The following is a 26,899-nucleotide window of genomic DNA, read 5'->3' as shown; positions in this document are numbered from 1 at the left end:
AAAGTCAGGTTTGACCGGCTTTGGGACCCCCCCTTTGATAAATGTGCCTAAATTATCCTTCCACTTCTCCCGGCACAGCAAAGAGTTCCCGGAGCTCTCCTTGGCTCCCGCTCCCTCCTGTCAATCCCTGTGCACTGGGATAGTTCAGGTTCAATGTTCAAAGGGAGGGAAATGTCCATCAGCTCTGTTTACCAACACAACTGCTGAGGGAGAGGGAAGGGAGGAGGCACTTGGAGCTGCCTGGAGGCCTCAGGATCCACCCTGCTCCCTGCCCATGGGGAACTCCTGCTGGAGCTGCTGGAAAAACCCTTTATGATGATTTTCAGCAACTTAAAAGTGTGGCAGCTGCACTAAAAATCATTAATGAGGGACAGAAAGAGCCCAGAAACATTCCCAGCCCGTTCCTGCTGCTGGTTGATTCCCACATCTACGCCAGTGTTCCCAGTCCTTCAGCTGAGATCAGAGCAGGACAGGGTCTCACATCACCTGCCAAGCTCTCACAGGCTGCTAAAATTGCAGTTAACTCCTCGAATTAAAATATTCCCCTCTTCTCCTCGGGGCCAAGGATAACACATTCCAGCAGATTTCCATTGTGGGCCGCTTGCAAACTGTTCATTGCAGCTCCTGCCTTAAGGATTTACCAACCCTGACAGATCCCACGTGGAGCAGAGCCACCTCCAAGGGGACACTCCTGCTCCTCCGGCAGGTGACAGGGATGAGGGAAGGAATTCTGCCCCTCTGCCCCACTCAGGTGAGACCCCACCTGCACAGGAAGGACATGGAGCTGCTGGAGAGAGTCCAGAGGAGGCCCCAGAATGATCAGAAGGATGGAGCAGCTCTGCTGGGAGAGCTGGGATTGTTCAGCCTGGGGAAGAGAAGCTTTGGGGTGACCTCATGGTGGCCTTCCAGGACCTGAAGGGGCTCCAGCAGTTGCTGGTTGAGGACTCCTCACATGCTCCTCTGCATGAGCAGGGATGGCCTGACACCCTCAAGTTATAAAAGTAGAAATATTCCTGAGGGAAAAAGAGGGGTGGAAAAGGGATTTTGGTCCCAACTCACCGGCGGTGTGGAATACTGCACTGGGAGAAGAGCGGAACCAGCAGCAGGACTCCAGGAGCTCTCCTTTCTTAGGGAAGGGGAGTTCATGGAACTCATTGGCTCCAGGATAAGAAATCCTTCTCCTTGCTTGTCCCACCAAGCTTTGATTTTATGCCCTCAGCAGCTGATGGGAAACCCCAGCACAGCCCAGGCCCAGCTCCGGGGAAGGGTGGGCACTCCCTCACCTCATCCCAGAATCCCTAAATCCATGGGTTGATTGCAGACACTGCCCAGCCTGTGTTACAGTCAAACAGATCCAACATGACAGTGGGAAATTCAATCTTGTCCCGGGCTAATTGGACACGATCCAGCTCAGTCCTGTCACATGTCCTGATTAATGCTGAGGCAAGAAAAGCCCTTTCAGCCACCGAGACTGAGAGGGAACAGGAAGAATGTGATCCTTGGAAAACTCAGATCAGTGAATTTGTGGATAGGAGGAAGAGAAATGCCGGTTTTAATACAGATATTTCCACGATCTTGGCAAGGGCAGCGAGTCACAATCCCTGTTTTCCGTGTAAATTGGTCAAGAGGGAAAAGCCTCTGGAGAGAGAGCCTGGAGGAGTCAAAGCTTTTCCCCTGGAATGGGGAATGACAGCAGGGTTAGGAAGAAGTTTTATTTCTTTGTGTTAAGCTATTTGGAGGCAGATTAGAAAACTTGGTTACAAAATTCCTTAACTAGAAATCCCAGGAAGTGGAAGAAATGGGTCTGAAAATGGGAACGCTCCTAAGGCTGGGAAGAGAAACCAATGTCTCATATCTGACTCCGCATGGGAATTTTGTAGCTTCAAAGTAAATAAAAATTAAACATTTCAAATGAAAAAAAAAATAGGAAAGAGTGTCCTGTTTTAAACTGGTGGGAAAAGGCTTCCTCCTGCTTTTATGGGAATTTTATCCCAAAAGTGGCTGGGTTTTGTTGCAACACAAATGACATCACACAGGAGATGATGGGACAGTTCCACACATGATTTTACTGATCTGGGGAGTTTTTCAGGTTGAAAGAGCTAATCCATACTGAGTTCTCCTCCTAGCTTTTCTGGAGAATGCATTCCAAAAATGATAAGCAAATTATCTTACATTACATTTAATTACAGAAGCTCCTAATTACACATCCCCGTTTCGAGGCAGTGGAGCAAATGCTGCGCTTCCCAGAACAGCAATTCCTGCAGTGCACAGTAAATCAGCTTGTGCTTGCCACTGATTTGAAACTTTAACCTATAAATTAAATTAATAAGAGACAAAGGCTTCTTTTGTGCATTTGCAAGCCTGTAGGATTTTAGAAATAATAGGACTGGAAAGTGATTTATATTCCAAGATTAAAGGTCAGTTTGGCGCACACGACTTTGGAGCAAAACACCACAGCAGAGACTTCAAATTAACTCATTCATGCACCCCCCTAACCCTGGATTCTTCTTTTTCCAGAGCTACAAGGGCTTGCTGTGAGCACTGGAGTACTCAGAAGACACAAAAAACTTGGAAAAACATGTGGAATTCTTCCCGAACTCTGGGAAGGAGGGAAATGTGCCTGGGAATTGGCTCAGGCCATCGGCCCCTGATCACTGAGGTGACACAACCTGAGGGCTGCACTTCAAATCAATGTATGTCCAACATGGGAAGCTTAAAACCACAGGGAATTCCATGGAAATGGCATAAATTAACTGGAAATTGGAGCTATGCAAACAAAGGGAAGGCTCCACTATTTCTATGAGGTTCTGCCCGTCGTGGGCTCTTCTCCTGGCCAGACCCTGTTTTATTCTGGGGGAATAAAAACTCAAGCTGAGCTTAAAACCTTTGGTGCATGACAAAAAATATTATCGTGGAATCCTGGAATGGTTTGGGTTGGAAGGGCCTTAAAGCCCATCCACTTCCACCCCTGCCATGGGCAGAGACACCTTTCACTGTCCCAGGCTGCTCCCAGCCCCATCCAACCTGGCCTGGGACACTTCCAGGCATCCAGGGGCAGCCACAGCTTCTCTGGGCATGCTGTGCCAGGAATGTTACCCAGAGAACTGGGATGGGTTATTACATTTATTCCCAGAAGAAAATCCCAGTAAGAGACTGGAGGAGGAGAGCTGTGAACCCCCATCCACCACTGGGCATGCAGCTTCTCCAGCAGAACTGAGGCGAGGGACCCGGAATGAGGGTAAATTCCCTACAAATGCTGAGAAAGGTGGGAATGGATGGGAAAAATGACTCTCCCTAAACTGCACCTGCTAAGGAGGACACCAGGAAAGAGACTATTTAATGTCCCTAAGCGCCAGGAAGGATGAGAAGAAATGAATCTATTTATGGCCATGGGGATTAGTTCTGACCATTGGGAGATTCCGGGTGTGGATGCATCGGGATGAGGGCTCTGGGCAAGGTCTGGAGGCCTCGAGGCCCCAAACTGGAGGTTGTGGACCGAGACACCTTTGTAGGAACATCCCGGGAGGCCCCTGGGCCTCCCTCTTTCTTAAAGCAAGAAAAACAGACCTGGTAAAAAACTCCTCCCTGTGAGGGTGGGGAGGCCCTGGAAGAGATTCCCAGAGAAGCTGTGGCTGTCCCTGGATCCCTGGAAGTGCCCAAGCCCAGGTTGGATGGGGCTTGGAGCAACATGGGATAGTGGAAGGTGTTGGGGTTGGAACTGGATGGGCTTTAAGGTCCCTTCCAACCCAAACCATTCCATGTTACTTCTAAAGACTGGAAAATCATCTTCTGCCATTTCCCCCTCTCATTTCTGTCTTCCAGAAAGCATCAAAATTTGTCATCTTCCTTCTCTTTGCACATTTCTTAAAACACCCCATTAACTGGCTCATAAATCCATAATTTAAATAACTACCAGAGCCTTGCCTCTGTTATCTTGCAAGCTGCCAAACCTCCTGGGCCCTGCATGTTCCAGGAGCGGTGCATTATTCCCCACAGCCCTGCGAGGCAGAGGGATGTGATGGGATCCAACATTCCTGCCCCTGGAGGAGCCCAGGGAGGACCAGAGCCACGTGCCGGGGCAGAGCACAGAGAGCTGGTGGAGTGGCTGTTGTAAGGATTCATCTGATTAGGATTGAAAAAGACCAAAAGGCTGGAGGGGGAGGAAAAGGGAATATTTAAGGGAAGTGAGGAGGGTCCTGGGTGGTCTGTAAATGAGCTGGGAACAGTGGGAGAGTGTAACGAAGAGATGAAATCCAATAGGTGTACAGGAAGCTTTCACCAGGCTTAAAACAAATCCGTAAGAAAAACAGCAAAGAATCCAGGAAGAGGAATTGTGTTACTGCTGGAAAGGGGATTGGCATATTCCCAATGCAGGCCCGGCGTGTGACTGACAGCTCTGCTGCTGATCCCCCTCCCACACCCCAAACCCTCACCACACAAAGTTCCCTGGGGGGGAATCTCCACAAAACCTTTGCTGGTTTGTCCTGGTTTGGTTTGGTATTGATGGAATCATGGAAAGCTGAGGGAACCAGTGGGGCACAACAAGTGGCAGGTGCCACCCACCTGCTCGGCCAAGGGGGAATCCCAGAAGGTGTTTTTGGGTAAATAGAGATAGCATTTATGGTGAAGAATCACAGAGAACCACAGGTTGGAACTGCAGCAAAGAGACAAATAAAATCCTGCTCCAAACCCGGTGCTCCACTGCCTGTGGAAGCCGTGTCTGGGAGGGATTGTCATTGGAACTTAGAATTTACATGGAATTCTGGAATGGATTGGGTTGGAAGGGACCTTAAAGCGCATCCAGTGCCACCCCTGCCATGGGCAGGGACACCTTCCACCATCCCAGGGTGCTCCAAGCCCTGTCCAGCCTGGCCTTGGACACTTCCAGGGATCCAGGGGCAGCCACAGCTTCTCTGGGCACCCTGTGCCAGGGCCCCCCTACCCTCGCAGGGAGGAATTCCTTCCCAATATCCCATCTATCCCTGCCCTCTGGCAGTGGGAAGCCATTCCCCTTTGTCCTGGCACTCCAAGCCCTTGTAAAAGTTCCTGCATGATTCTCCTTCGGGAAGTTTCTCCCTCAGCACCTGCCTCCATCCACTTTCCTCCAGCAGGCCATGGCTTCCTGAATCCAAAGATGCTGGGGCTGTTTTCTCATGCTGATTTGCAGCTCCACCTTTTATTTTGATAATTCTCTGACCAGACACTCCTGCCCCCTTCTCCTGAATTCCCTGCCAGGATCCTGGTCCCCCTGGACACAAAACTGATGCTGATTTTGAGGTGTTGGGCCTCCACTTCCCACATGTCTGCCGCGTTAGGTGCTCTGGGAACACAAGCCAGACTCCTGCTCCAGCCCTGACTGACAGCAAAGCCCTGCTCCCACCAGTGCTTGCCTCTGGAAAGCTGCTTCCCTGCCTGCTCTGCTTGGAATAAAATATCCCCCACCACATCCCTGCATAAATCTGCTTTTGTTCTGCCTCAGGCCCGGCGTTATTAATCACCCTCGTTCTTCCGGCACATCCTTTGAGGGCACAAGCCCCGGAATTCCTTTCTACTTTTTAAACCTGGCCTAACTGGGCATCACTGTCAATATTTATCATGCTGTCTCCTAAAACTGTAACTCCACCAGGACAGTTACACTTCTGGGAATTCACTGCTCCGAGAGCTCAGCCCTCATTTTCCGAAGTGCTGCACGTCTGCAGCACTTCCAAATCCTGGGAAGCCAGCACTCCTTCCCAGAAGTGCTCAGCTGGAAGTGATATCCCTGAATCTCTGCCAGCAAACCTGACCTGTGCAAACCCAGCAATGCAGATCCTCCAAGCCAAGCCCAAATCCCAGCTTTAAAGCGTTTGCTCCCTCTTTTTTTAAGTGATGGGCACATTCAGACCTGCAGAGCCAACCCAGCCTTGGGAATAACAAACCATTCCAGCAAATTGCATTCAAAGATCCCTTGAATCCATGTCAGAGACCTGGGATTCATCTGGAAAGCTGTCTGAGACCAAGCCCTTCTTGCAGAGCCCCATACAAAGTCCAGATACTGCATAATGAGCTTTTGATGTCCTGCTGACATTTATCTGCCAATGTTATTGCTCCAAGCACTTGCCCTATGATGGATCTCATTATTTCATTGATCCCAGGCCAGCTCAGCCCTCGGCCCTTCCTCCAGCCTCATGCAACTCCCCAAAACCCAGCAGAGAGCCCCTAATCCTCAGTTTCCAACCCTCAAGCAGCCCTTTGAGACGTGGGAATAAAGACAAGTGGTTTTGCAATTCCACCTCTGAAAAGGTCAATTCTCAAAACTTAGGACCAAATGGGAAGGAAAAAACTAAAGCAGCTGAGCCCAAGTGTGTTCCTCCTTTGGTATCAGTCACCTTGCCTCAAAGAGCCGCTTGCTTTTGCACCAGGAGATGAAAATAAACTGCATTTACAGCCCTCCATGGGCAGAATTTTGTTCCCTCTTTGCTCTCCTTACCCAGAACTCATCAACAGCAGCTTGGGCCTCTCCAGAGAGCTGTCCCATGAGGGCAGAGATGGAGCACAGCTCATTTCAGTCCCATTTTCATGGAAACACAACTTCCAGAGGGTGAATTTTTCTGTTTCAAGTTGCCAATCCTACGGTCACTTCTTGGAAGTGGCCCTGAGCTCACTGCCACGTGTCCAGCTCACCCAGGGCTGCTGGACTTTCATAAACTTTTCAAATGAGTTTTGGGGAAATCTGGAAAATTTCCCCATCTCAAGGCTGCATCTTGTCCCTCCTTCAAGCCTCGCATGTGCCCGACTCAGACACAGCCCTGAGCTGGAACCAGCAACATCCATCAGCAAAACCCTCCAAGTTCCCACCCTGCACGAAGGAAGGAGCAGAGACACAAATTATTCTGCATTTAATTAAATTCAGGAAGGAATCCTTCCCTGTGAGGGTGGTGAGGTCCTGGCACAGGTCCAAGGATTGTAAACTTAGGACGCTCCGTAAATATTTTATAGCATAATTATTAATGTTACCAACGAAAAGATCCCCCAAATTATTTGCGTGGTAACTTCCTTTAATAATTACTGTTTTCTCTTTAATTCAGCACCACTTCCCTCGTCTGAATTTGCAACTTTAGAATTTTCAGCACGAAATCTGAGCACCTGCTTCCCTGCTAGGAACATTTTCCCTTCCAGCGATGCAAACTGTTGGAACAAAGCCCACCCTGAGCCATCCAGGCTCATAAAAGCAGCTCATTTTCTGATTCATCTGAACAGATTGCTAAATATTATTTACTTTTTGTTTCATAATGGCCTGGAAAAAGCTGGATGAAAAGCTTAACGAGGTCTAATCCAGCGGAGAGAAGGGAGAAAAGGAATGAAGAGGCAGTTAAGGAGCAGTTTGAGCTTCCTTATCGCCCTTATCAGCACAGCTATCAGTCAGCAAGCCCTAATTAGGCACAAAATCTATTGTGCTTCCTTCCAGAGGTTCTCCAGGAACTGGGGAGCTGCTGTGGCCGGGGCTGGAGCACTGACTGACAGCCTCTGCTTGGGAAAAGCAGTTCCACAATAATTAGGGACAATTTGTCCCCGTCAGGAGTGGCATTGTGGCTGTGCAGGGGCTGGGGACAGAGCAAAGCTCTTCTCAGCAGCAGCGACACTTTGGGAGCTAAAATGGGGCTCAGATGAAGCAGAGGTTGGCTCAGTAAAATCCTGCAAACTTTGCTGCTTTGTGGTGACCAACCCATCCCGAGCTCCTCCAGGTAACTCCGGAGCAGGGCAGCAAATCCCGGATCTCACTTCCAACGCTGACAGAGATTTGTTGCTCCAGGAGTGTGGTTTAGTTTTGATTTCCCTTTATCCCTTTGCTTCAGAAAATCAATTAAGGTTGGAAAAGACCTTTTAGGGCATCAAGTCAAACCACTCCCAGCACCACTACCACGGCCACCACTGCCCCATGTCCTCAAGTGTCACATCCACACGTTTTTTCAACACTTCCAGGGATGGGGACTCCACCACGGGGCAGCCCCTTCCAATGCCTGAACACCCTTTTAGGGAAGGGATTTTCCCAATATCCAACCTGAACCTCCCCTGGCACAGCCTGAGGCCGTTCCCTCTGCTCCTGTCCCTGTTCCCTGGGAGCAGAGCCCGAACCCCCCCCCCGGCTGCCCCCTCCTGTCAGGGAGTTGTGCAGAGCCACAAGGTCCCCCCTGAGCCTCCTTTTCTCCAGGCTGAGCCCCTTTCCCAGCTCCCTCAGCCACTCCTGGTGCTCCAGCCCCTTCCCCAGCCCCGTTCCCTTCCCTGGACCTGCTCCAGCCCCTCGGTGTCCCTCCTTTCCTTGGACAGGTCAGTGAGGTCCCTCAGGAGGGACCCGTGGCCGTGTCCGGCAGCTCCAGTATGGATTCGGTGCCCAGCGGGGCTCCTGCCCCAGCAGCTGCTCCCACAGCTGTTCCCACCAGTTGGTGGCTGAATTTTCCAAGATATCTGTCTGGAATTAAAAAGCAGCAGCACTTTGGCAGCCATTAGGAAAATGCATCACTGGATTGGATCCCATCCGGAGCACTTCCCTGGTGGAACACGGCGGGATGGGAGAGATAAGACCATGGAGGACTTTCCCATTCCCAAACTCCTTTGATTATCAGCTGGACTACTCTGCCAAAACCTCCACCAGCATCCAAAGGCTCCTTCCGGAGTGGCTGGGATCTGAAATGTCCATGTCCTGCCTGTGCCACCACAGCTGCCCTGTGCCAGGACATCTGGGCAGAGGGAGCTCCGCAGGGTTGGGAGCTGCAGGGCTGGTGAGATTTTCCAGCCCGGCTCTTGCCCGAGGGGATTTGCTCTGTTTGGAGCACGTTAGGATGTTGTGCCTGTGCCAGCCAGGCTGCACTCTCAGGCTCAGCCAAGCTGGGGCCAGATAAAGCTTGGAACAGGAGGTGCTCCCCCATCCGGATCCCAATCCTGGCTCAGAGCCGGTACCTGCTAAGAGGGGTTGGAAAGCTGCTCCAGCCCACCTGGGCGATGTCCTGCAAGCTCCAGAAATGGTCTGGAGTGGCTCTAAACCTTCCAAGACAGACCCTCCCACATTGGCTGTGGAATGGAGCTGTTGGGCTCTGGGAATGATCCCTCTGGAGCTGCCAGGGACAGGGTGACATGCTCAGCCACGTTCCCCTTTGCACAGGCAGAGATCCAAGGCTGCCTCTGCCTTCCCTGGCAGGCAGGATGCCCTGAACACCATGGGATCCATGCCAGAGGCTCCAGTGGAAGCAGAATTCCAGCTCCAGCCTGCAATCCCTGCACATGGATTGGTCAAGCCTGGTGTCCACAGCAGGTAAATCCCAATAATCCTGACGCCAAACAGACACGAGACCCAGAGCAGCTTCCCTCTGCATCAGCTGCATCAGGAACAGCTTCCACTGAGGAAAACTCCCTTTTCCTGGGATTTCTTGCACAGCAAAGAGCCCTCTAACCACAGTGAAACAACAGCAACGCCCAAAAAGGGATAAATAAACCCATGCATGGCAGATTCCAGGGCTTCTCCTGCCAGGTGCCACCCAGGTGTGTCCATGTGGACGTGGTGACGTGGAGCACACGAAGCTCCAGGACCCCAACCCAGAGACACTCCAGGCGCAAACCACGCGCCCACCTTGGAGCCCCTGGCCTGGATAGCACAGAAATCCACGGAGAAGGAGGTTAAAATCCTTGTTTGTGGTGCTTTGCCAAGCTGGGATTGGAGTCTGGAACTCCTGGCACCCACAGCCACGATTAATCCAGCAACCCTCACCCCAGGCAGCTTCCTGTGCCAAAGCTGTGCCTGGTGCTGCAGCAAAGTCTTCTCCACCTCCAGCAGAGCCTGAATTCTCTCCCACATTTCCATCCCATCTGCTCCTCAGGGATGCAGGAGGGTCAGGCTGGTGGGAAAATCCCTCTCCCATGCCAACCATGCCACTCCCCTCTCCAATCACCCAGAGAGCCCTCAGCGAGGAGCAGAGCCCCAGAAAGGCTGGGATTAAGGCCCTACACCCCAGAAAGGAAAGAGGGAGGGAAAAGGACCCATTTAACCATAACACCACCGCACTATTCCATCCACCACTCCCGACAAAAGTGGAAATGTTCTCTTCCACGAGCAGAGCTGCAGGTTCTACTACAAATAAATAGTCCAGGCAGGGATGGAGGCCATGTGTTTCCATTAATTCTCTTGGCACAGGAGCCCATGTAGATCTTGGATGAAGCTTGTGCTGGAGCAGGAGAGCTGGGGTGGCCAACATACATCCCAGCACACTCCATCTGGCCCAAATCCATCCCTGACCTGCTCCAGTCCTCACTTTTATCATCCTAATTACGAGCAGATTCCCAGCTCCCTCCCTCCCTCACAGAGGTACCTTCATCTTCCCCCTTTTCTCCCTCCCTCTGGCTGAAATCAGCAGGTGAATCCCAGCCCTTTGGGATTTTTGTGCTGTTATTGCTGGTGGACAAAATTTGGTCTCTTTCATTTTCCTTTTCTCACAGCCTCTTTTGTGCAGATTAAAATAATTGATATTGATAACGAGATCTGCCCCCTGCCCCGGTCCCAACTGCCTGTGCAGGCTAGGGATCCTTATGGATATGACAGGAATGGTCTTCATTAGCCCTCTGGGCTCCAGACCTGATGCTGGGATTGATTTGGGAGAGCTGGGATTATTGGGACTGATTGTTGTGGGCTGGGGTCAGCGGCGGAGCCGGCTGGGGGCTGGCTCAGAGCTGGATTTTCCCCAAGTGCTGCCAGGTGCCTGGATAGCAAAACTGGATAATTTACTGGGATAATTTACTGCAGCCACCTCCATGTTCAGGATTAGGAATGACAGCACTGCAGGGTCCTTTCATCCCAAGTTTTACTCGGGATGAAGTTGGATCCTCGGTGTTGTGTGAGAGCCAAGGGAGCTGCAGCTTTTGGACAGGCACAGCCCCACACTAAAGGGGGGAAGCCCAGTAAAAGTAAATGACAGTGACACAGAAAAGGAGATTTAAAGCTGAAAAGGCAAACAGAGCTTTTAGGACCTGCAAAATTCTATTTCATAAAGTAATGGAATTGTTAAAGTTGGAAAAGCCCTTTAAGATCATCAACAGCAACAGCAACCACATTCACCACTAACCATGTCCTCAAGTGCCACATCCATATGGATTTTGATCACCTCCAGGGATGGGGGCTGCACCTCTGCCCTGGGCAGCCCTTCCAAAGCCTGAACACCCTTTTAGGGAAGGAATTTTCCCTGATGTCCAACCTGAACCTCCCCTGGCACAGCCTGTCCCTGTTCCCTGGGAGCAGAGCCCGGAACCCCCGGCTGCCCCCTCCTGTCAGGGACTTGTGCAGAGCCACAAGGTCCCCCCTGAGCCTCCTTTGCTCCAGGCTGAGCTCCTTTCCCAGCTCCCTCAGCCGCTCCCCATCAGATTTGTCTTCCCAAATACTTGATGGACATGGATTCCAGAGCAGAGGCATTATAACAGCCTGGGCCACTGGCAGTGGCTGTGATGTCAATCCAGGGAAGGAAATATTCCTTCAGGACCATTCCCCTCACCAACCCAGAGCTCCTCACCCCGAGAGCATCGCTGGACGCAGCATTCTCCTTTGTACCATTGATAGAAAACTCAAACGCAAAAATAGAGGTGAGGAGAGAGGGGGAGCCGAGTTTGCCTCTGTAACCAGAGAGGAGAGGAGCCCCAGAGCCAGCACACAACCCCCAGTTCGTAATCAGAATGCAACATAATCACTGCAACAGATGCCAAAAAGATAAACCCACGGAGTTCTGAACCGCCAGCGATCTCTCTGCATGCTGGAGAGCACAGGGATGCTCTGTTTCTGTCACATTTTGGGAGTGTAAGCTGGGACAACACCACAGAAAGCTCCTTTCTGTCCCTGCCCTGCAGCAGTTTTGCAGTGGAAGTTCTCACTGAGGCTCAGGTTTGCTCCTGGATCCATGATGGGGATGGGAGGGAAGGAGAGAAATGGGACTTCTGGGATTGTGGTTGGGCAAACCAGCATCACCCAGCTGGCACATGGACATGGCCTGACTGCCAGAGGCTGGGAACAAGAGGGAGAACACAGAGAGCTCGCCTGGCAGGAGAGGAGAGGTAAGGGAAAACTATTTTACAAAAGAAAAGCAGACAAGAGAAATGAGTTTTAGTGTGCACATCACTCACCTCGTAGTGATAATCCATGCAAGTTAACTCTCTCCAGCAGCGATCTCCTCGGATTTTAATCAGCCCCTGGGGGGAAAAAGGGCAAAAATATGGTCACAAATATTTTATTTTACTTTATTTTGTGTCTCAAGATGCCACACTCTGTGGTTAAACTGCAGAGGCTGAACAAGACCCACGGCACATCCACAGCCTCGGTCCAGTCATTGTTCCCAAGGGAACATAATGGATGTGACTCATTCCACTGCGTGGTTACTGAAAATCTGGCATAAATCCTTGTGGAATATGCCAAATTCCCCTTCAAGGAAGAAGCCTCAGCCACACCTGAGCCTTTGCTCAGGTCTGAGCAGCCCTGGGCTCCTGGCATCGCTCCCAGCATCCCTGGGAAGCAGCAACAGGAAAAACCAGGGATAACAGACAAAACCCAGCAAGATTCACAATTTTAACATCCAAACCCACCTGCTTCCCTCGGGCAAAGCCACCTCTGCTGCCTGTGGAAAAGGAAGCGGTGCCACGGAGCTGGGAGGGGGACACAGAGCAGGGACAGGGACACAGAGCTGGACACAGAGATGCAATCAAAGTAATCAGAGAAACAAAAGAGGAGCAGGGGAAGGAAGCTGCCAGCTCCAAGCACAGATGGCTGCACTGCTGACAGCTCTGCCCCACCTCAGGTTAGAGGTTGGCAGGGAGACCAGCAGGTATCCCCTGCACCGGGACTTCAGGGCAACAACACGGGGACATTTCCAAATCACTGGGTCCATTCCAGGGCTGGCAGCAATATCGGGATTAAATTTCTTTGCCTCAGTGATGAAGAGCAGAAAGGAATCAGTCGGCCAGAGCAGGAAAGACACCTGGGCAGGGATGGGCTGGAGCAGGAAGCCGTGCAATCAAGGCCTGCTTTGATGTCCAGGAGAGGTCCCTGATTAGGATCACAATATCCCAAATTGAGGAAAGCTTCACTAGTCAAAAGGTTGAAGCAGCTCTGTCATCTGCATACAATTAGGGGGTATTTGCCTACCTCTGACAGTGCCCTAATTATAATGGTCCTGCTTTCTCCAGGACAAAAACACCAGGAGTTTCTGGGAGTTTTGGGAACCGTTGCTGCTCCACCGGGAGCATCCTGAGGCTTCCTTACATTTGCAGCAGGAAAGGGATCAGTGACCTCCCAGTGCTAAAATCTGAGCTCAGAGGAGGAGATTCCAGCATTAGGGCATTATGAATTCCATCCAAATTCCAAGAGAATTGGAACAGGTTGGAAGAGACCACAGTGGCTCCTCTGCTCCAGCCTCCCTGCTCACACTAAAACAAATCTTCACTTGCAGCATTAAACAAAGTTTAACATGTTTGGGGCTCAAAAGGAATTCAAAATTCCAATTAAAGACCCTCCAAAACTGTCCAGACCTCAGAAATATCCAGTATCCAGAGCTGTATATGTCTGCCTGTCTGACATCTGAGAGCACAGGGCAGAGCAGAGTTTATGAACTCCCGACTGGTAGAAAAGGGATGCAAAGTGATATCAGCCAGCATTTCTGGGATGGCAAAGCAGTTTTATCTCCAGGGATTCACTCAGCACATCCCAGCACTCTCCCCTCCATCCCTCTGGAGCAGGAGGGGCAGGGACAAGACACCCTTACTGCCAACAGCCATGGCTCCATCCTCCCCTCCCCAGCCACTCCAGCCTGTCCTGCCCTCCCAGCTTTTCCAAAATTACAGGACCCAGCGACAGCATCTCCCAGGATGTGCTGCAGCTCCAGCGCCGGCAGGGCCAGGCCACAGGAGGAAGCTCTGGGCAGGAATGCTGCAATATTAAAACAGGACAGTTATCTTGATGACCTTCCCTCCTCTCCCTTCCCTGGGCTGTTATCAAGCACTATTATTCAGCAGGGATAATGAAAACTCCAATTAAAACAAGGATCAGGGAAAAGCAGCGCTCTGAAAATCCCAATTTTCCACTCACTCAGGCAATTCATCCCTTTTTGTTTACTAGAAAGCTTTCAGACAGGAAAGTCACTGAAAGCTCTTCGTATCAAAGATGTTTTGCAGCATAAAAACCTCCCACTCCCATCATTAAAGGGTTTCAAAGTCAGCTTTACCCTGAGCTGTCTTCGAGGCCACTCCACTCCCACACTGGCACCTGAGTTTTCCAGTTTTCCCAAGGATTTGCACCAAGGAACAAGAGCCAAAGGAGCACAGAAAATCCCCTTGTCCTGGGGCTTCAGCTCTGCTGAGGAGAGGCAGGAAAGGAGAAGGAGGAATCACAGAATCCTGGAATTGCTGAGGGTGGAAAAGATCCCTGAGCACCAGGCACCCCACACCAGCTCTGCACATCGAGGGGACTCCCGGAAACCGGGAAGTTTTCAGGAATACAAATCCAATCTGAGCTCAAGGCAAGCAAACAGGTGGCCAAGTGAACCAGCAGAGGCCCTTTCACCTCTGTGGCCTCTCTCTGAATCCAGCTCCAGCCTGGATTATTAAATTCCCACTGCTGGGCTGGTGGCTGCAGGGACACCGGGGTCGGGCACTCGTGGCACTCCGATTCCTTGGGATAATGAGTGCTCCTGGCCTGGGAAGGAGGAACTCGAGGTCCTTGTCACAGGAATTTACAGCAGGAGGAGCAGAAAATGTTGCCCCTGGATTGAATTAAGCTCCAGGATGAAATATGAGCTCAGTTCCTCCTCCCCTGCCAGGTTTGCTTCCTCCAGGTCATAGCCCAGGAGCTCGGGGCAGGATGGAGATGCAGCACCTGCTTGGACGTGGAAAACTCCAGGCTCCCCAAATTAAGGGGCATTAAATCCAGCAGCATTTCTCACAGGGCAAGGAAAATTACATTTCGGATTTGTTTCTTAATTTAGTTTAATGGTGGATAATAGAATTCCTGCGTTTCATTGTCCCCACACACTCCATCCACCAGCCCTGCTCTGCATCCATGGGATCACACCCGAAGGGCACTTCCCAAACTCTGGATACACCACGGGAGACTTTCACCACCGTATTTTTCTGTTAGATAAGATAGAGCCAGGTGAGAGAAAGAAGATAAAGAGATAAATAAGTCCCTATTTTACTCCAGCACCATCACAAGCTCTGATATTTCCCTACAGTGCTCAAGCAAACGTGGCCACAAATTCACTTGAGCTGATCCACGAGGAATCAGACCAAAAAAAAAAAAAAAAAAAAAAATCTATTTCCCAGCAAATTCCCAGCAAAAATGGATCCTGCTGCCTTCATGCTGCCTGGCTTATAAAACTCCAACCAAAACTGGCTGTTTATGATTAATAAATTCTCTCTCACGTGAGGAGATTCCTGAATCCAGCCGGTATCCAAGGGATTTTGGGGATGGAAATCAAATCATCTCTTCAAACAATTCTAGTCTTGCCTGACAGAGTCACCTCACACGCCCCCTCTCTTTCCTTGGCATCCAGAGTGTCCAACAAAAGGGATTTCAGGGGGAATGAAGCCACAGGGAGGAAGTTTAGGAACAGCTTTTCTTTCCTAAATCCGTAAGTTTCCTTAAATCGTGGCAGAAATCCCAGTGGTGGCACAGGGAGCACAACATGGAACTGGGATGAGAGGTGAGCAAACTCCTCCAAAGGCTCAGCATTCCTCAGTTTAAGGGCACCGAAATCGGAATCTGCCCGGAATCCTGGGATTCGCCTTCCCAAATCACAGCCAGGAGGAGAAAAGGACGGGTCCTTGTTTTCCCACTGGGTTTTTGCAGGGAGAGGAGCACGTCTGGACACTGCTCCTTGGATTGGATCATTCCCAGCTCCTGATGTTGGGATTGAGCTGGACACGGAGCGGGGAAGAGTTCCTGGTCCTGCCACCCCTGGCAGAGGGTCCGAACCCCCTGGAATGGGAGGTTCTCTCCAGACCTTTCTCTCCTCCCTGTGTTCACCCCAATTAGTTCCTAATTAGCTGCTCCCTTCTAATTAAACCTGCCCACATCCCAACAAACCCCACAGCACTGCCCTTGCTCCCTCTCCTCCCTCACCACCATCCCTGATCACCATTCCCAAAAAAATCCCACCCAGGCACAAGCCCCAGCTCCAGATGCACCATCAGACAATTCCACAAGGATTTTACACTTGGAACATGGAATAAAAGATTCCCAAAGCAGAGGAAGAGTTCCCTTATTTACAGGATGCCAGCAAACAGGATCCAGGGGGGATCCAGGGGGGATCCAGCCCCTCACCTGAAGGGAGGGAAGAGCTCGGCTCCAGCACCAAATCCTGCCCTCTCATCTTCCCGGGATGGCTGTGCCCCTTCCAGGCTGCTGTACTCGGGTGATTCAAACCGAAAAAAAGCCGGAATAATTAAAATGTCATTCAAGCCCTAAGCCCATATGAGTCACTGTTCCAAAAAATATCTGAAAAATTCCTTCAGGAGTGGGGGATAATTATATTCCTCCCTATCTATTGATTTTTCTCTACAATGCAGATGTCAGATTTTCCACGGTTTTTTTTTTTTTTTCCTTTTTCTCCTTTTTTATTTTACTCTTTTTTTTTTTTTTTTTTACCCTGGAGTGAGTGTCAAGGAGGAACAAAGCACTTCTTTGAGACTTTTTCAGCCCAAAATTAATTCTGAAAAAAAAAAATGGTACAGACAGGCCAATAGCACGGGAAGCTGAGCAAAAGCCTGGTGACTCAAGCTATGTCTGCAAAATTCCCTATTGATCCCGGCTCCAGAGGCAAGGGTGGGGAACGGGGCACCCACGTTATAAATTTAGAGGCAATTTAAAGACCTTTCTCTGTCTTTGCTGTACAAAAGATGGGCAAAAACCCACCCAAAAATCCTCATCTAAATCCTACATTTTCATTTTGCTCGTGCTATAAATAAGAAACGCTTCCAGAGAAAATCCCAGATCCAAGCACTCCCCACCTCTGCTACCCACAGGAAAAGCGGTTTCAGCATCTCCGTGAGAGCCAAACCTTCACCAGGGTGTTCTGAAACAAATTCAGACCCCAGTTCATGGGAGAGGAAGGGGCTTCCTAAGGTGAAATCTAAAAATGAAATCATTTATGGCCAACAGGGCAGGGCTGGAAGAGGCTCCCAAAGAACCTAAATCCGAGGAATCCAACGAGACCAACTTCTGCTGGGGGTCTGAAACCTCTCAGAGCTCCAGGACTCCAGCCCTTCCACATCTCCCACCCTGCCGATGGATCGAGGTCCGTGGTGCAGGAAGGATGAGCTGGATCCCGGGTTTTCTTTTCTTTAGGGAATGTCACACATTTAGGGAACAGGTGACACAGGCACAGCTTCTGCTACAGCTGTGACAGCAGCAAAGCAAAGCTCTGAACCAGAGTGGCACCTGATGTTCACACCAACCTCACTGAATTCAGATTCCTGATGCTTCTTCCATGAAAAGAGGAAGAACAGGATGCTCCATCCCTGGAAGGGTTCAAAGTCAGGCTGGACAGGGCTTGGAGCAACCTGGGATAGCGGGAGGTGTCGCTGCCCATGGATGGGGTGGGACTGTAGGACTGGATGCTCTTTAAGGTCTGTTCCATCCCAAACCATTCCATGTTTCACGATTCCTCAGCCAGGGAAAGAGATTTATGCTCCTCAGCTGACTCTGCTTTGCTCCGGACCTTACCCATCCCTTCCAAGCCCACAGCCTGCCCTGTTCAGCTCCAAGCCTGGCACTTCCACACCATCCTGAGAACACTGGAAGTGTCCAAGGCCAGGTTGGATAGAGCTTGGAGCAGCCTGGGATAGTGGGAGGTGTCCCTGCCCATGAAGGTCCCTTCCAAGCCAAACCACCCCAGGATTCTGCGACGATCCAGGTGAACAAACCCCACCTGCCTGGTCCCCTCCTGCACACAGGGGCTCCGAGCTGGCCCCAGGACAGGTCGCACCTGCAGGAGCTCAGGTGAACCTGCACATCCTGCTGGAACAGGCCCAGGCTGGGCCAGCAGAGCCAAACCGGAGCCACCACAACCACAAAGCCCCACACGGGCGGAAACCGCAGCCCCGGAGGAGAATTCCCTGGTGTTGACTTCTGCTTCCTTTTATTTGCTGCTGTTTCCCCTGCTCAGCTCCCCCAAAAAGCCCCTTTGAGAAGCCACCAGGAGCGCAGCAGCATCTGGGGGGCTTTGAAGGCAGCGCTGCGAGCAGTGGGTGAAAGGGATTCTGCAAAATCCTTGGCATTGGCGGCTCCTGCCTTTTCCAGCCACCAAGGAACAACAAGTCCCGCTGCCAAGGGCTATTACCAGACAAATGGAGAGAGATCAGAGGCACAAAGGAGGTTGCTAAGGAGTCAAGTGTGGGATCCCTGCAGAGAGGAGGAGGCTGCAGCTGGGACGGCAAAGGTCAGAACATTGCAGACATCATTTTCCAAAAATTCCCATGAAGCCCCGGCGCGGGAGCCGGGAGCTGGCCCCGCCGAGCTCGCCGAGGAATAATGAGAAAGGCAGCGAAGAAAGCTCCCTTTCTTCCCTCCTACCCACGCTAATGTAATAAAACAAATTAGAATAATTATTCTCCATTTCAGGGCCATAATGCCCAGGATCAGGGCACGCTTGTCACAGAGCTGACATCTACATCCGCTGGATTCTGCCGTCGGGATCGCCTGAATTCCAACTTTTATTTGATTCCATCGAACACGATTTTACTGCAGGCATCCAGATTCTGTTTGCTTCAAAGTCTTCCTTATTTTTGCCAGAAAGTTCATCTCCCTTCTTAGCTAATCACAGCCCCACCCTTTCCAGTAACCTTTCAAATGCCACCCACGTCCTGACACTTTTAACAGGCTCCAAGCAAAAACAAAACAAGGAACACGAAGAGTTTCACACGAACCGCAAGGTTCTAAAAGGATTTGCTGCAGTGGGTTAAAAGAAATACTTTTTTTTTTAATAGCAAAGAAAATTCAAAACCATTTAAAAACATATTAAATATCAAGTGGTGTATAAATAATCTGGAAGGAATTGATCCCTTTTTCTGTGAAAACACATCTCTGAGAAAGATGGACAAAGCCACAGGAAAAAATGGTGATAATTTCAGGGGAAAAAATATTGGTTATTATAGATCTTTTTGCACCATTTTTTCCCCAAAACTGTCACTTTAAATGATCTTTTATCCTCCTGCAGAAGGGGAAAATATCTCTTGTGTAGCTTTGAAACAGCAAAGGACTGAAATTATTTTCTAAGTCTCTGCCTGCCAAGAAATGCTCCCAACTCCTCTGTTCTGCAGCCACTTCCGAGGAAGTTCTTGAACAGCTCAGAGAGGCTGAGCCTGGATTTGGGAAGAGAGGGGTCAGTCTGACAGTCAGAAAGGGAAAGCTGGGAAGTGGGAAAAAAAAATAAAGAGAAATTTTGTTTACAGGAAGCAAAGCAAGGGGAGGGACGGCCAAGCCACAGATCCCAAGTGGAAAAGACGCTTTTGGGTTTCCCTAAATTCCCCGTGTGCTCCTCAGGATCTCGTGCAGGACGTAAGGAGGAGCAGAGGGAGCGACTCCTGGGAAGGGCTCTCCAAAATGGGAGCCTAAGAGGGGGAAGAAAACCCCTCCTGAGGGACCAAATCCCAGATCCTGCAAGTTTTAAGGGAATCACACAGGGAAGATGTCAAGGGCAGATTATTAAATAAAAATACGTTTCTCTTATAAATAATAAAATTATTACACGACGTAGCTATTAAAGGATCTCATTCCTGGGACAAACCTGAGGTCTGGGATTGGGCTCATGGCCCCAGGACCCATCTGGACACAGACCCCGGAGTCCTCCCAGCCCCAACACCTGCAGCAGCCAGGGAGAGATTGGCAGCTTTAAATCTGAATTTCCTTGCTTTGGGCACTTTTAAATTAAAGTGGTAATGTGCTTTAAATCCTGTTTCCCTGGTTTTTCACTCCACTCTCCAATCCTTTCCTGCAGAAACTAATCAAGACGTCTCAGACTCACTTACACTCTCTGCTCCAGCCACCTTCCCTGGTAACTTATTCCATATGTCTGGGATCCTTTGCAAGGCTCAGCTCCACCTTCATTCCCTGTTTATTTCCAGTTTTCCAACGTGCTGATGCACCCCCAGTGCTCAAAGCTCCCGCACCTCCTCCGTGCATCCCCAGCAGTGAGAATTATTCCCTGTTTCCCAAAGAAGCTGTGGCTGCCCCGTCCCTGGAAGTGTCCAAGGCCAGGTTGGAGCACGTGGGACAGTGGAAGGTCTCGGGGTTGGAAGTGGATGAGTTTTAAGATACCTTCCAAGCCAAACCATTCCAGGATAATATTCCCTGTACAGAACATCATCAAGGGGGCAAACGCGACCCAGGAGTCCTCTGGATAAGGGACACATCTCAGCAGTGCTGAGAGATCCAGGAAAATGCTGATGGACACCATCCAAGCACCCCAGGATGCAGCCAGAGCTCCCACCCCACAAGTCAGCCAGGGAATGGTGCTCCCGCAACCCAGGAAAACCCCAGGGCAGAGACATCAGGGGATGCCCCCCAGCACTGCCTCCTCACCCAGTGCAGGGCTGGAGGATGGACTGCTGCCCCAGGACTCCTCCCAAACCCCACTGAGATCCCATTCCCACGCTCCCGTCCCTTTCCCTGCGTTCCTGCAGCTCCCAGGTGTGCTCAGTGCTGCTGCAGTTGCAGGCAGGTGTTGATGCCAATGAAATTCTCACATTTCTGAGCTCGTGCTCACACAACGTCCCTCGGCCCCTCCACTGATGAAGAAACAGAAACTCAGTTTTATGGTTTGTATCAACAATCCCTGACGACTTTCAGGGCACAAGGAGCTACTCCAGGCTTTCCCCAGGATGCTGTTGGCAATTCATCAGCTCCAATCCATCTGTGGGCAGGAATTTGGGCTCCCCCCAGCACGTGGGTCTCACCTGTAACAGGGAATTCCCCAGGATATATGGACTCCATGAAGTTGTCATCTACTCTCAAGCCTTGCAGGAAAAAGCCCAGGACTAACGTTTGCTGAATGGGGTTTTATCCACGAGTGGTGTTTGATGGAGAGCTCCTGAGCAAGGCTGCTGCCCAAAAAAACTCCAAAACAACCCAAAAATGAAGCAGGAACTCTTCCATCTGGGAGGGAAAGCCTCACCTTGGCAGCACAGGATGGGGATTCAATCAGAAGCTCCCCCAAAAGCTCCAGGCAGAGCTGGCACCAATGGGACTGGGTTTTGGGAATCCACAAGATTCAGGGAGATGCTGGTCCATGGAAGCACAGCTCCAATCAGTCCCTTTCTTGGGAACCAGGGGTTATTAAACTCTGCAGTTTGGGAAAACAGCTGCCAGGAGCCCCCTCAGGACCCCCAGCCTGCAGCGAGGGGCTCAGAGAAGGGGCTGGCACCACCCCAAACCCATCCCACCACCGACCCCAACAGCAGCTCCACAGGGAATGGAGCAGCTGGAAAACCAACTCTGCCGGCTGGATAAAATATTTGTGTTTACTGGAGAGAGAGACAAGGCTTGGAGAGCACAGCAGAGTCCCCAGGCAGCTGCAGGTGACAAAAGACCTCAGTGCCACCAAGTCAAGGACCCTACTGGCAGCGGGGCTGCTCCTCTTGGCAAGTCCCTGTGGCTTGGTTAACACGGAATCACAGAACCATCCGGGCTGGAGGAGACCTTCAGGACCATCCAGTCCAACCAGCCCAGCACCGCTAAACCACATCCCCAAGTGCCACATCCAATGTCCTGAGCACTTCCATGGTGACTTCACCTCCCTGGGCAACTCATTCCAGTGCTGACCATTCCTTCAGAGAAAAAAAAAAAAATCTAATATTTAATCTGACCCTCTTGGTGCAGGTTGAGGCCGTTTCCTCTCATCCCTTCCCCTGAGGAGTGGCAGAAATCTCAGCACACACCTTTGCCTCCCACATCGTGACTCTGGTGGGATCACAAATCCACACTTGGCATCTTCCAAGCCTCGAGAAATCCGAGTGACAGAGAGTCACAAACAAAATGATGAAGCCATCAAACCACCGAGCTCTTCTAAGGGAAACCAGCCCTGCAAATGTGTGCTTGCAGCACTTATTGCCTAACAAGCTGCTGGCTCACACAAAGAGCCCCTATTCTGTTGCCTCGGCGTGTTCCTGGGAAGCATCCCCTCTTTACATCCTGCTCTAATGGATTATTAGGAACATCAAACATATAGATTGAATCACGTAATTATGCCTTTTAAAAAGGCAGCAATATTTGAGCTCAGCCCAGCACTCGCTGCCAATCAAACCCCGGCAGCAGCGCCTGCCTGAGCTCCTCGCCTCCCACCACAGCCGGGATCATCCCACTTCTCCGGTGCTGTGTCACCCTTAAACAAGCCCAGCCAGCTCCAGTGGAAATGTGCAAAATAAAGCAAGGTCTGGACATGATTTCAGGGTGGAGGTTTAGCCTGGAAACAGCACAACTCCCTAATCATGAAATGGTTTGTGTCGGAAGGGACCATAAAGATCATCCCGTTCCAAACCTTCCTCCAACATCCTCCACCAGACCAGGTTTGCTCAATGCGAAGTCCCAGGTGGTCAGAGCTCCACGTGGAAAACGATCCCAAATATGAGACACTGAGTGGAGGGAAAAGGGGCTGCCAAGTGAAACCAGCCCCACGGCTCAGGAACCGCCCATGGAGAACAGGAGAGCGATGGGATGAGAACCTGGAGCCATCACCTTGCAGAGGAGACACTGCCTTGCCCACCCCAAGGAGCATTTCCAACATGCTCCCCTCACACCTGGCACAAGGTGAGGAAAGGCCAGCTGCCCTCAGGGAATGCTTGGAGGATTTCCCAAGGAAAGCCTCACCCCAACTAGCCCAAAGAATCCCAGGAGAACCATGCAAGAAAGCCGAACTTCCTGCCTAAAACACAATCACTGCCAATGTCACCCCAGGAAAAACTCCTCCAGACACACTGGAGCACATGCTCAGCTCCTGGCCAGGTCAGGAGGAAACCAAAGACGCCCTAGGTGCACCTGGATTCCAAGAGGATCCTTCTCCTTCCCGCTGCCTGCGAGCGCCGTTTCCCTGGCCCAGGAGAAATCCTACGCGAGTTTGGGCCCCAAAACATTAAATATCCCATCAATCACTTGCTTGTGGGGGTCCCCATTTAATGAGCTTTCCATGCTTTCCTTTCCCATGCCTGTTGGGGATATATCAGTGTCCCAGGCACACAGGGACACTTCTCTTCCTGAAAATATCAGGAGAGTTATTGCTCTCCTGGTAAAGCCGAGAGCAGCGCAGAGGTAACAGCAACAGAGATGTTTGGGAAGCACAGTTTTCCTTTTGATCCAGCCTGTCCCAGAATTCAGAATATATGAGACACATCAGCAGGAGCAAAGCTCAGGCAGATCCCAGTTTAGAAGGAAAGCAGGATGCAAACTGGTGATCAGATCAATTTTTAAGGAAATTAGGGATGTTTCGCTAGACTTGGTGCCATGGGCTGTCCATTCATTCAATCAGCAGCATCACAACTGAGATCCACAGAATTCTGGGATCATTTAGGTTGAAAAAGACCTCCAAAATCATCATCCTGTGACCAATCCCCACATTGTCAACCAGAGCAGAGCCCTGAGTGCCTCATCTAGGCATTCCTTGAATCCCAAGTAGCATCGAGACCCCGGGATTCAGCCTCCATCCCTCAGGGATGAAGGGCCTGTGCTGACATTTGGTTCCGATCCCATCAGTGAAAAATGCCTCAAATAAAATCTTCACCCTGAGATCCCTGAAAAAAATTCCAAGCCAAAAAAGCCACTCCAAAAAAAAACCCAACCGCTCCTCCTACAGCGACGATCCTCAGCTTAAAGTTCTGGGATGTTCTGGAACGTCCAAGCAGACGGAGCTGACGGGATAACACCCCTGCCACACCTTTATTTTAACAGGGATGTGTCTGCTCCTGATGGATTCCCTTACAAGCTGCCTGGGAATTCCCTCTGGCACCAGGACAGTTCTGCAGCAATTGTTCTGTTTGGAACCACAGAGCAGAGAGCGACATCTCAGAAAAGCACACACAAAGGAGAAGAAATCCGGGAAAAGCTGGGAATTACCCACTGCATTCCAACAGTCTTATGGAAAAGCCACAATGCCCAACCTCCCTTTTATTCCTTTGCAAGAGCCACACAAGTGCAGCACCAACACATCCACAGTGATCATTTCCTCCTGCTTTTCCTCCTCAAAACAAACACCAGGAGTGAGCTGAAGGATCCTGCAAACCAGAGCACGAAGCTTTTCCCTGTAACCGGAAAAACTCCTAAACCCACGGATTCCGAGGTGCTGGACTGGGGCAATTCCCAGCTGCGATGGGACATTCCTGCTGCTGTCAGCTCCAAGAAGCAGAACATGAATTCCCACTCACCGCTCCGAGCATGATCCTGAAAATCAGCCAGCGGAAGGCCCAGATGACAATTCTGGAAGGAGGAGAGCGCTGGGGCAGGCGGGACAGCGTCCAGAGCGGGCAGAGGAATATTCCCAGGAATCCTGTCTCCAGGAGCTGTGATTCCCATCCTGCAGGGCCAACAGAAGTAAAAAAGGAAATAATTATGGTGCAGGTGCTGGAAGTTATCCTGGAATTAAATTTAAATGGAAGCATTGAAAAAACCCCACCTTGAATGCTTTTTAAGGTTAATTGGGGGGAAATTAAGACACCAGCTGCCCTAAACCAGACACCCCACGCAGGGGGGATTCAGGGGTTTGAAGCTTTTGGGTTGTGTTGTTCTTCTCCAAGCACATATGGCATAGAAAGGGGGTGTTCTATAAAAATTAGTAACTTCTGTGGAGCAGAGAAAAATGGGGTTTAAGGGACTTGGGAAGTGACAGGGGACAACCAAGCAGTGCCACTGATTCCTCCAGTCATGGATGGATCCAGCAGTGCCACAGGCTAGGCTGGATTTGTGTCAAAACAGGGCAGTTTTAGCTTCAAAAGACACTAATTAAGATCCCATTAAGTCTTGTTGTCATCATCATTCAGTGCAATGAGAAGCCTGGAATTTTCAATCATAAAGAAAAATCAAACTAGTAACAAAATTGTCCATTGGGCCACTTTTACCCATTGCTAGATTTTACACATCCCTGGATTTAACCAAATTACCGTGGACTGAGCTCAAAGCAGAGCCTTGGGATCCCACCACAAACCTGCTCCCTGGATGCTGTGGAGCAGCCAGACTCCACCTAATCCATGCAAATCTGTATTTTGCATTTTCTCCTCCATCCCAGCCTATAAATATTGGAATGATTATTCCAAGAGAGGCAGAACACAGAGCTCTGTTTTGACAGGTGAAGTCCAACCCCCACCACGTTTGGAAGCACCAATTTATCCCTGCCAGAACTAAATTGCTGCAGCTTTGTCCCACCTCCAATTATTCTGATTCTCAAATATTTCTGTGTGATATAATTGTACTCTGAAACCACTAAAAAAAAGGCACATTGGTGAGGAGAATTCCTGAAAATTCCTTGTTGGAGCATTAAGGCACCGATATTCCCAGCTACATAAATTAAACCACGCAGTGTCCACAGCTCCTGTTCCTTCTTAAGGGTTCTCCAGACACTTCACCAGTTTGATCCAGAACAATTCCCTTCAGCCAGCCCAAAAAGGCAGGGAAATACATTCCAAACCCATTCCAAACCCATCCATCGCTTCCACCTTCAGCCTGAGCCCCCTGATCCTCCACCCCAAGATTTTTCCAGCTCTGATTTGATGTTGTCACACAAGCAAAGCCACGTGGAATTTGCCTCAAAATATTTTCAATTACAGTCGTGGAACCTCATCTCTTTTTAATCTTAATGAGCACAAAGCCCCTTAAATCAAAATGAAATCTTTAAAACTCAGATTATGACACATCAAAGCTATTAAAAACTCCCCCTCCTCCCTCCACACATCCTGTGGTTCCCAGCACAGCCCCCCCAGCTGCCCAAATTAACGTTTCTGGGAGCAGAAGTGAGGAATATTGTCCCAAAAGCAGCTGCAGCAGGAAAGCACCGGCTCATCCCAAAAGTGAAAGGTTAATTGTGCCTGAACCCAGCTCCGGGGCTGACTGGCACCAAAAGGGTCGTAGATCTCCCTCATTTCTGCCCGCACAAGAATCCCACTGTTATCCCTGTTTTCATATGTTAATCACCGCCTTGCCCTGCGTGGCGATGGGTGTCGGGGTAGGATCCAAACCCTCCCGCATCCCAGCGCATCCCTTCCCTGGGAGAGCAGCACTGCCCTCAGCCAGCGGGGCACACCAGCAGCTCCTCCTGCTTTGTTTGGAGCCCCAATTCCCAGCAACGTGCAGGGAAGGGGCACGGAAGGATGGCGCGATCCCGCTGGGCAATTCCCGCACATCCCGTGGCTCCAGGAGGATGCTCCCAGCACCCACGTGGCCCAAGCCAAGCGAAGCCTTCCTGGTGTGGCCTGGCCTCCCTGGACCACAAGTTCAGCCTTGCACCTGTGCTTTTATCCCAAAGGGACGGGCCAGAATCCTGGCACCAGCCGGCACAAGCGGACGGGAGCCGTGCCGGGAAGGGGTCGGCGGAGCACGGAGTAAACAGCGCTGCCAGCTGCTGGGACAGACCTCCAGCATCCCCGGCTGCTCGGCAGCTAAGCCGGCCCCAAGCCGGGCTTAACTGCAAGTGCAGCCAAGGACAAACTGCGGTCACAGGCCAGGTCAGGAGTCTGGGCCAAAAATTCCTCCAGTTTGGGGTGGAATCCTGCCTGGCTCCGGCTGCTCCCTGCTGAGGGCACATGTGACATGTGGGGCTGTGCTCCTGACCTCAGGGCACGTCACAAGGTCCTGCTAAAACCAGGTTTAGAGTCAGATCAGCTTGGAGAGGCTCTGATTTATTCACAACCCCCTTCCTGAGGGACG

The 26,899-nt window shown here is 50.7% G+C and overlaps 1 protein-coding gene across 3 annotated transcripts in view; it reads right to left on the bottom strand.

Moving 5' to 3' along the window:
- LMF1 (lipase maturation factor 1) overlaps positions 1-26,899 on the bottom strand; it is a 151,157-nt gene that overhangs the window by 74,141 nt on the left and 50,117 nt on the right. For all 3 annotated transcript variants that reach the window (XM_032125490.1, XM_032125488.1, XM_032125489.1), the window contains 2 exons: positions 24,409-24,557; positions 12,136-12,201 (listed from right to left, as the gene is read on the bottom strand). In XM_032125490.1, coding sequence (XP_031981381.1) covers positions 12,136-12,201; positions 24,409-24,557 — 215 coding nt within the window. The remainder of the gene's footprint in view (positions 1-12,135; positions 12,202-24,408; positions 24,558-26,899) is intronic.

The sequence above is a fragment of the Corvus moneduloides genome, chromosome 16 (assembly GCF_009650955.1).
Source record: "Corvus moneduloides isolate bCorMon1 chromosome 16, bCorMon1.pri, whole genome shotgun sequence".
Classification (NCBI taxonomy): domain Eukaryota; kingdom Metazoa; phylum Chordata; class Aves; order Passeriformes; family Corvidae; genus Corvus; species Corvus moneduloides.
Note: the sequence above shows the minus strand (reverse complement) of the source record. Positions and strands in the feature narration are given on the sequence as shown.